The sequence below is a fragment of the Nothobranchius furzeri genome, chromosome 15 (genome assembly GCF_043380555.1).
Source record: "Nothobranchius furzeri strain GRZ-AD chromosome 15, NfurGRZ-RIMD1, whole genome shotgun sequence".
NCBI lineage: Eukaryota > Metazoa > Chordata > Actinopteri > Cyprinodontiformes > Nothobranchiidae > Nothobranchius > Nothobranchius furzeri.
Genome location: NC_091755.1, coordinates 53,134,537 through 53,144,094, shown reverse-complemented (window position 1 = coordinate 53,144,094; position 9,558 = coordinate 53,134,537). Strand labels below are relative to the sequence as shown.

The 9,558-nt window shown below is 39.7% G+C and overlaps 2 protein-coding genes across 2 annotated transcripts; both read right to left on the bottom strand.

The window, feature by feature from the left end:
• micos10 (mitochondrial contact site and cristae organizing system subunit 10) lies at positions 1 to 1,576 on the bottom strand. The gene is made up of 4 exons (XM_015968501.3): positions 1,430 to 1,576; positions 648 to 695; positions 346 to 452; positions 1 to 179 (listed from the first exon to the last, which is right to left on the bottom strand). The coding sequence occupies exons 1-4, from the start codon at positions 1,491 to 1,493 to the stop codon at positions 171 to 173; spliced, it is 228 nt and encodes a 75-aa protein (XP_015823987.1). The 5' UTR covers positions 1,494 to 1,576; the 3' UTR covers positions 1 to 170.
• Positions 1,577 to 1,860: 284 nt separating this feature from the next.
• sike1 (suppressor of IKBKE 1) lies at positions 1,861 to 4,353 on the bottom strand. Its single transcript, XM_015968513.3, has 5 exons — positions 4,050 to 4,353; positions 3,646 to 3,751; positions 3,421 to 3,563; positions 3,212 to 3,325; positions 1,861 to 2,814 (listed from the first exon to the last, which is right to left on the bottom strand). Exons 1-5 carry the CDS (start codon positions 4,206 to 4,208, stop codon positions 2,692 to 2,694), a joined length of 645 nt encoding a protein of 214 aa, XP_015823999.1. The 5' UTR covers positions 4,209 to 4,353; the 3' UTR covers positions 1,861 to 2,691.
• Between the last annotated feature and the right edge of the window lie 5,205 nt (positions 4,354 to 9,558).

The window sequence follows — 9,558 nt, the reverse complement described above, 5'->3', positions numbered from 1 at the left end:
TCTCTTCATGGTCATGTTGATTTTATTAAATAAAAAGAGTCCTGATCATGCAGATACAAATCATACGGTCTATGGAAGGACAATCCATAGAGACGCGTGTTTCAAACTGTAGAACAGTGCAAATGGTGACACTCCCACAAGCAAAAGAACATCATTGCAATGACTCCCAGTTACTGTTCCTGCAAAGAAAAACAAAAGAAATGCATAAATCCAGAGTTATACAAAGAGAATATAGATTATTGTGTATCATAGACAGTTTTTGTACTTACTGGAGACTTATCTCTGTTTTCTATATCTGCATAAATTAAACTAAGCAAGTTTACGTTTTAATAAAAGCAAACAAACCGCTTCAATTCTGTGCTGCAGATAATGCGACCTCAAGTTGTTCTGACAGTTGGCATAGGCCATGCCAAGTCCGGCTCCTGAGCCTAAAGAGATCGGCCATGTGCGCCCTGCAAATAAGAGATACTTGACACCTTCTCATACGTACGGTAGAACAGGCGAGGTTGAGGGACATGTGTTCCACAGTTTATAAAGACACAATAATTTGTTTAGTTCGAAAAGGTTGCTGATAAAGTATTAAAAATGTTCAAAAAGGAACATTTTTTGGGGTTAAAACAGCAGGCCAAAAATTTTAAGTTACTTACGTTTGAAGAACAGGACAGAAAACACAATTCCTAACCCCAACCCAGTTCCTGAAACACAGAAACACAGCACTGGTTACATACTTTGATAGATACTGGTAATTGTTTTTATTGGAAACTGCAGATGCACAGGTTTTGAGGATCGATACCGATTTCAGATTTTTGTGCAGTTCTGACCTGCCAGTGGCTTTTGGCTGATTTATTCTATACGGCACAAAATATCCACAAACAAACTGCGTATTTTACTACAGTTTATTATTTTCTCTTGTAAGAAATAAGGAACTAAGCATCGTTTGTGTTGATTCACTTGTCTGAAATAATATGGTTTACTTTAGTAGATTAATCCTGCCACCTGTCGTCATTGACTAGAAATGCGGGTTTAAACTCAGGATCGTAATAAACAATACAGAATCATAATAACAATGTTTATGCATGTGTGAGGAAAACCTATACTCAATTTTCTCCTAGCAAATGTTGCTAAATAAATAATGCTTCTAGTAAACGTCTGTACCCGGTTTCATGCAGCAAGAAGAATCTAAAAAGCATGCAACAACATCTAGGGGTAAATACACAATTAAATGCATTTAAATTTGAATTAACGATAGTGTTTAGCTCACAAATTACTTCATTGTCGTTTCCAAGCCCTTTGCTAGCATGCTAGCTGGCTAGTTAGCCAACCTTCCAGGCAGTCAATGACAGCTGCGTGAAACAGTAAAACAGCTTTCTTTGTCCCTTTTCCAGGACACTAAAGTAACAGTATCACACGAACACTTGGAAACATTTACCAAGTTTAATGACACCGTCTGCGAGGCACCGGTCCCACTTTTTACCGAGCTCCTTCTCAGACATCCTGACTTAGCTTCGCTCCAGGTATGTGACTCTGGTGCTGCGTTTAGGTCACCCGGAAAATATTCAAGTTGTGAAAATCAAATTTAGAATAACAAGAAAATTGCGGTGCAGTTCCCATTATTTCACCACGTCATTTATGAAATCTTATCAAATAATCGACAATGATAAAAATACTTTGAAGCCTTGAAATAAATTAACGTTTTTTGGTGCTTTTTCCCACTTAAATGTTATTGGAGCGATGTTTTTCCAAACGTCTCATTGTCACAATCAGAAGAGCTTAAAATCACCACCTAGCGGTGAAACCCTGAATTAAAAAATAAGGTTTTTGTGTTTTATCAACAAAAACTTCACCATAAGGTAATATGACTTAGTTTTCAGAACGAGTTTTATTTTACACAAATAATTACACTTCCATAAACATGTTCACTTAACCAACAGTAATTTCCTGAGATGACATTTACAGTTCATGACAAAATAACAGTGCACAAGTACATAACACTCAAAAAAGTAATGCTTACAAAATGTTACCGTGAGAAAGATGTGCAGTCAACTATTACACATTTACTCTGCAATCCAATCTAAAAATTCAGAGTAAAAACTGGTATTTATCATGTTGTAAGCATAACAATCAACTATGGCAGACAAAATGTACATTTATAAATTTACAATCTCTTTAAAAAACTGCCCACTGTCATTCCAGCGCAGGCATTTTGTTTTGTGAAACAGCCAATAGTCATTTTCTTGGCGATGAACACAACATCACACGTGGTGTACAAGTTAGCGTTTAAAACAGAGGCATTTTACTTTTTGGGCATTTTACTTTTTTATGTTCTTAAAAGATTAAACTCATCCTTTCTCCATTCTAAACAAAAATAAATCTCCCTCAGCTTCACTTCAGCATTTAGATAAATATAAAATAAACCAGTGATACCCAAAGCACCTCAGTCAAACTCCGTTCGTTTATGAGGAATTCACTCCCAACATTGCTGCAGTGAAAACACAACTACTGTACATAAAGATATCTATCATAATGATATACCCACTGGTAGTTAAATGCTTCTGATGGCTTTAATGTTGAATTTAAATTACTTTTACAAACATTATTCTGCAATCTAGGTTGTGCTTAAAAAAGAAAAAGCTCTTCCTGTTTGGTTGGTTGTTCCACCTGATCAGTTCAGACTGCAGCTGCTCGGGTCACTCATTGGTCACTGCCTGAGGGCACTGCTGCTGCTGGTGTTGATGGCTGGTGGCTCTCTTCATTTCCCATCTTCACAGATGCCTGGCTGATGGCCAGAAGGTCCCGAAGCTCCTTGTTCTCAATCTGAAAGAGCCCGGATAACCAAACGTAACCTCGTGTAGATTACTCGTTATCACCAGTCCATGCAAGATGGTTGTATCTATGCGAGTTTGGTTTATTGAATCAACATTTTAACCAGAATGAGTCAAGAAAGTCATCTCAAAGAGTTTCTAAGTTGATCTCAGGTGTGTCCAGATATTTTCATTCATAATCTAATGCTGCACCATACGCTCCAGGAAACTAGCAAACAAGAAAACCTGAGAAACTCCAACAGTTTTTATGCTAGCAGCACTAAGCCTTGTGTGTGTTTGTAGACTCATGCTAATTTCCTGAGCTGTTTCAAAGCCTTAGAGTCACTGATTTTGCCTTTTAAAAGCTTAATGATAACTCCTGACATCACGACTGCCATTCCAGTCCTTACCTCCAGTTGAGCAAGCCTCTCTTGAACAGAGCAGAAGTGCTGATCGTCCACCTGCATGGCTCTCCTCATCACTTGGCCCATCTCACATATCCGTTCCACCTGGCTTTGCACTTCCTGGATAAGATTCAGAAAGCATAACTTCAAACCCCTTTTTCTGTCAGAAAATTACATGACTGGGAATGTTCACAGCACAATGAAAGTTGGTGTACTTTGACGTAGTCTTGGTGTAGTCTGAGCACTGGTTTCGTGTCCAGCTCCTTTTTTGCCATCATCAGCTGGAGCATCTGCTTGCGATATCGACCCATGATCAGTTCTAGTGTGTACTGGTGCTCTTCAAGGGACAGCCATAGTTCTGCGGAAACAGTGGCGAAGACAAAAATTACAGACAAACACATGAACTCTAAAAATACCTAAAAACATTGTAAGGATTTTACCTTTATTCTCTTGCTGCAATTCCTTGATTTGAGTGTTTTCTTGAGTCAGAAGGATGTGAGGCTTGTATTTTGTGAGTTCCCGAATCTCTGAGCTGTCTTCTGTGTGCTAAAAGGCAGCAACAAGGAAAATGTCATAAGTAAAAAATACATTTTAAGCACTAGTTGGATGACTGTTCCACCTCTTGATAAATAATTCCCATTATTTAAATATGCTTTTAAAGGCTGGTGTACTTTTTTGGACGATCAGACCTTCTATCTCAAAATGTCTAAGTACTTGAGTAGAGTTAGAGAAGAGTGTCATTTTAAGCTTACCTGCAACCCCAAATCCTTAATGCATGGCTTAAGTCAGCCTTCTAATATAAATATACTTTCACCCAACGTTTATGTGTGAGAGACCATCTTACCTTGTCTGGAAGAGCATTGCCCACCTCCCTCATGCCCTGCACTCTCTGGCTGAGGGCCCCGGATTGCTCGATCAGTCCCTCAGCAGCCGTATCGTGCTCTTTCAGCCTTTCCAGGAGGGTCCTAGCATCCCCCAACACTTTTTCAAAAGTACAGGCCATTAGCTATTAAGTGACTAGTCGTATTTGTAAACTAAAGCTTCCAAATACCAGTTTGATCAGGCGAAAATTTGCCCGTACTGTAGCTTACGCTGGCTATGCTGTTCAAACGCACAAAAATGTTTTACAAACAAATATTCATATCTCAGCGGACCCTCCTAGATCATTTCTCAAGAGACAGATGACTAATTAAACCAGGACAATGTATAACAAAAGAAATCCCTCTTTTTGTTGGCAACTTCGTATTCGAGAGGAAAAAATATAGCGTCACTTCCGGGATTGTACCGTAAACAAGTATCTTGCCGTCAAACGTATCATCGTAGACGTAAAAATGTTTACGAATCCTTTGGTTTTCTCATTCTCGGCAAGGAAACCGTGTGCATAGACATTTTCTGAATAATTTCATTATCCAACTATCTTCATGAGTGTCTGGTGCGCAGACCTGTGGGAAAAGCCGTTTTAACATTTAATAGCATACTTTACTGCATATTAAGCATTTAATGCCTTTTAAACCTCGGTTGAGCCCAGGTTGAGCCCGATTATTTACTTCAAAACAACTGAACATCATTTCCCATGAACCCATGCGTGACAACAGAGCCAGCTGCAGAGGCTTCCCTAGCCTTCGTCAAATATCGCGGGAGCTGTCTCCCTAATCACTACGTAATGTGCCGTGCTGCTTCTAGCGGCGCTGGTGACAGTGCTAAAAGCTGTTGGGGTGAGTTTTATATTATTTTTCTCTGCTTGGTAAACCGTTGAGATATATTTAAATGTCTTATTTCGCATTTAATTTTTTTATAATTCAGGCGGGGTCACCAAAGCGAACGGGCGGTGTACAGCAGAAGTCGGGCCTGGGTGGGGATGCCTTGTTTTTTCTCGGGCCACAGCAGCGTGCTCTGGCTAACGAGCTAACGTTCCAAACGACCGAGCGACGGTTAAATAGCAAGCTGGCGTTTCTTTGACGTGTCTAAAGTACCGAAGACATGCTACTTTGGCCATTCTAACACTTAAGACGTTTCTAGTTGGTGCACAACTTTTGTAGACGCGAGCTTTGTAGGTAGTTTCTTTGTTTTCCATCATCCTCGTGCCGTTAGCCGCGGTGTTTTCTTCGTTTACCCTCGATCTGTTAGGAAATCAAACACGTTTTAGCGCATGTGTGTTGTATCGGACTTGATTAGCCGTCTGACAAATTTCGGATTTAAAATTGGTTTTGATCTAATTCCCATTTTGGTTTTTGCATTTGTTTCAGCTGGATGATGTCGCAAATGTGCCAACCTACTTCTTAACGATACACCTTAAACTGGACCTTTACGTTTATTCTTAAGTTTTCCAAATAATTACAAAAAACAATTTATACGACGTACTTCTCTTGAAAGAAAGCATCTTTGTTTATATTTTTTCGAAAGTATCAATATACCATTTATTAAAATCAAATGAAGAATACGTGGCATTGTAGCCTGAGCAACGTTTCTTTAGAAGTCTGAGGCGTTTATAATTTTATTTTAGTCAGGTTTTATTCACCATTATGCTTGTTTTTTACTCATGGATGTGTATTTTAATTTCTGGGTTTGTGACGAGTTTTTAATTAAAATTGAAACGCTTTTTATCGTGGTGTTCAGCACAATTGCTCGGGTCACTTTGACTCTTCCAGCTGAGAATAGCGGATTGTCAGGAAGTCACATGCTTGGCCCTGGCAAAGCAATGCTCTTTCTTGCTCAGACATCATCAGGGTCACTGGTACTTAACTGGCATGTTTTGCCTGTTTTATGCTGTTTCATAAAACAGTGGTACACTGATTATAAACTGCTTGTATCATGACTGGAAGTATTTTTTTGTTTTGTTTACCTGTGTTGAAATCACAAATTATGCCATAAAATATTTTCCTGGGGGGGGACTTAGTCTTTACCACACTTGAAATTTATCTGGAAGTAAGTTTTCTTTTTATGCTGTTGTGGTTTTTGCCTGCTTTTTAATGTGTAAACTCAGCTTAGGCTTGTGACCACCTCTTATTGTGGCCTTCCGGGATGGGAAACTGACTCATTGCAACACATTGACAGCAGCGGATCATGTGTCGCAGGAGGACTCCGGCAGCTTGTTTACAGAGCAGCGTATTTGGGTCAACAACCTTCTACTCTAACCTACTTGTTGTTTCTAATGAAGCTAAATTTCATGAAAGAGTAGAGCTGGGCGATTAGAAAAACATCTTATCACTATCACGATCAAAAAATCTAGGTTGTTTAAAAAAGAAAACAAATCCGTACTATTTGACTGTCTTTCATACTAAATGGTGCTTTTAGGTGAGATTCAAAGAGATCAGAAGGTTATCATTTTAAAGATTTATTTATTTTTGCACACTTTCTGTAATCTGGGATTTTAACGTCTTGCATTCTGCTGCTTCAGAATGATCAGTTGTTCTCCCTGAATTAGTCAAAACCTGTGCTCAACATCATTTGTGGTGCAGCTTATCTGACATTAGCTAGCCAAAATATGTCTACATCAGTGGCAGCTGGTGAATTAGTTACATTTTTTCGGCAGGGCACATTTATGCCCTTTTGTTTTCAGATGTTCTAGCGAAATATCACCACTAGGGGGTGCCAAATTACCATTCTTACGATCAAATCTACGTTTTGTACCTCAACACGCAATGTCGCTAAATAAAAAGGCCAACAAAAGACACAGTAGCAACAGTGCAATATGATCCTATCCTCTTTACAATTTAAGCACCATTACTCAACCTGCAAAAGTCACGGAGCAATGCTGCAGCAAAACAAAGCTACTTTCATAAACTCAGAATCATAAATCAAGTCTTACCTTTGCTTACCTTTACCTGTACTCGTTTACTCTAAAACAAAGAATGGTGAGTTAAAAATAGTTATTAAAAAACTGAACTGTGGAGAGTTTCTGGTTCCAGGCAAACATCCTGAGCTGACACTCCACTCGGTTTTGGTTTAAACTTCTGCGACCAAAGGTGCTTCTATTCTTTGCATTTGAGGGGATCCAACGTGTTTAGCTCTGTTAAAGACTGCTGTGCTCGAAAAGAACAGGAAGTACGTAATATGTAAGATTTTTTTAAACTTCATTTAGATGCAGATTATACACAGCACTTATCGTCTGTGATGTGTAGATCGTTTTAGTTTAATTTTCATGTTTTGATAGTAATTCCATCTTCTTCCTGTGAGACTGGTGGGTCGCCCTAGCGCCCCCCCCCCCCCCCCATGGACGAGCTGCCACTTGTCCACATAACTGAACTGTTGGGCTCTTTTTTTTTCTCATGACATTCACTGTGTCCTATCCTTTTAATTACCTGGCTTACGGCAACATCCTACCAATTAGCTATGGTAACAAGCTAAAGCGATGCAAACATTAGCAGCACTTTTGTCATTGTGCTTTGCGGCTCTATTCCAGCCAACGATTGGTCCATCGCGGAGCACCAATATAAGCTGTTCTTTATATCGAGGTTTTTATCAACTCGTTCTCATGTCTACCGAGAGAGGATTTTGAATTATATATTGTTGCTGTTCTATCGCCCAGCTCTACACAAGATACACAAATTAATTTTCTTTTTGGTTCCAAATAGTAGTAATGTGCAAAACAGAGGGCCTTGTTGTGGTATGTATCAAAAAATAGTCAACGCTAGCTAATTAGTAGGGATGCAACAATACCACTTTTTTCCAGACCGATACGATACCGATACTTGGATCCAAGTACTCTCCGATACGATTACCAATACCGATACTTCTACCACAAAAAAATGCAATGATTTGGAATACAAATTTTATTTTCTTCAATTCAAAAATACTTTATTAATCCCAGAGGGAAATTGATTGCTGTAGTAGCTCAGAATAATAATAATAATCAAGTCATCAAAGAGTTGTTGTATATTACAATGGCTGTTGGCAGGAAGGATCTCCAGGAGTGGTCAGTGTTGCAGCCAAACTGAAGAAGCCTCTGACTGAAGACACTCTTCCGTTGTCGGACAGTCTTGTGAAGAGAATGCTCAGGGTTGTCCATCATTTTCTTGATTCTCTGGAGATTCCTTCTTTGCATCATCTCCTCCAGCGGTTCCGAAACTGCTGAAACTCTGGCTGAGTCCTTGAAAGGGCTTGGAGTTCCTCCATCTTTTGGCCAGTGATCTCACATTGTCCATTATGATCGATGGAAGAGATGGTTTGAATTTCCTCTTTCTCTGTCTCAGTTTTGCTCCCGCTCTGCACCCACGCTTCTTGTGTTTTATCTCATTTGGGATTTGTGGCTTCAGTTGAGGTATTATTTCAGCCTTTCTAATGTTAATCAGCTGCTCCCGATTGTAAACCAGCTTGTTGCCATGGTTACGCATCATAACAAATTGCAGTAAAAATCCTCCACGCTTCACAGCACCAGAAACAGAAAAGTTAAGTGTCCAAAAAATACAGTTTTTCTTGAGAAACTGGAAGAAAAATTGCCCAACAAAAGGCAAAACTTACATATAGTCAACAGAGCTACTCGAACATGCAGCCGCCCAGAGCAGCGCAGTTCCAGAAAGCTTCTCTGCTTTCAACAGGAAAAGACTGTGAGGTAGATAAAAAGTAAAATATATGAATGGAAATCATAACAAAACTAAAATATTAGGTGAACAGAAATGACAAGTTACAGTGAAGCCATATTTAAGGTACTGTATTGGTATCGGTTTCTGGTATTGATTAACTTTTAACGATACCTATACTGGTATTGGTACCGATACCAATACCAGTATCTGTGCATCCCTACTAATCAGCCCCCTTTTGCCTTTATCAAGAGGTTTTTGTTTACAGAATAGATGCAGGTGGTCAGTTTTTGTATTTTTCTGCAGCTTCTCTTGGGACTCGCCCCTTTTTCCTGTGGTGCAAACTGTGTGTGTGTCCATTGTCAAAGAAGAGGGTTATCTAACCAGAGCTGCTTTCTCTCCCCAACAGTATGAAGTGAAGCCGAACTGAATTTTTGTACCATCCGCAACTGCTTCAAGTTCAGATCAAAACAAAGGAACTGAAGAAAGAAAAAACCTCCTTCCAAAAGCAGTAACTCCGAAGATAACGTGGGAGGAACAGGATCACTTCAAGGATTTAAAAACACGAGTAACCAAATCCTGAAACGACCAAAGAACACGCACACCTGCCCAACTGCAACACAGACGAGAAGCAATCCTATGCCCAAGCATATTTTGAGAAGCTAACTGATCTGAAACCAGAAGTTTGTGCCTACTCAACAGCTTTGACAAAGCACACGTCCCAACGCTGCTCCTAGCCCTCCTCATCCTTACTACGCTGCCGACTCACCTCCAGGGTGTGGAGTTGGTTGCTATCTGCTAGTTCCCTCCCATCGTTCCCCTCTCTCTCCCACC

What these genes read in the sequence shown, in the direction of transcription:
- micos10 (XM_015968501.3), bottom strand. Translation starts at nt 1,493, where the DNA reads ATGTCTGAGAAGGAGCTCGGTAAAAAGTGGGACCGGTGCCTCGCAGAC. An exon ending in AGACGGTGTCATTAAACTTG is followed by an intron (nt 696 to 1,429) that starts GTAAATGTTTCC and finishes TCTGTGTTTCAG; the next exon opens with GAACTGGGTTGGGGTTAGGA. An exon ending in TTCTGTCCTGTTCTTCAAAC is followed by an intron (nt 453 to 647) that starts GTAAGTAACTTA and finishes TCTTATTTGCAG; the next exon opens with GGCGCACATGGCCGATCTCT.
- sike1 (XM_015968513.3), bottom strand. Translation starts at nt 4,208, where the DNA reads ATGGCCTGTACTTTTGAAAAAGTGTTGGGGGATGCTAGGACCCTCCTG. An exon ending in GCAATGCTCTTCCAGACAAG is followed by an intron (nt 3,752 to 4,049) that starts GTAAGATGGTCT and finishes GCTGCCTTTTAG; the next exon opens with CACACAGAAGACAGCTCAGA. An exon ending in TACACCAAGACTACGTCAAA is followed by an intron (nt 3,326 to 3,420) that starts GTACACCAACTT and finishes AATCTTATCCAG; the next exon opens with GAAGTGCAAAGCCAGGTGGA.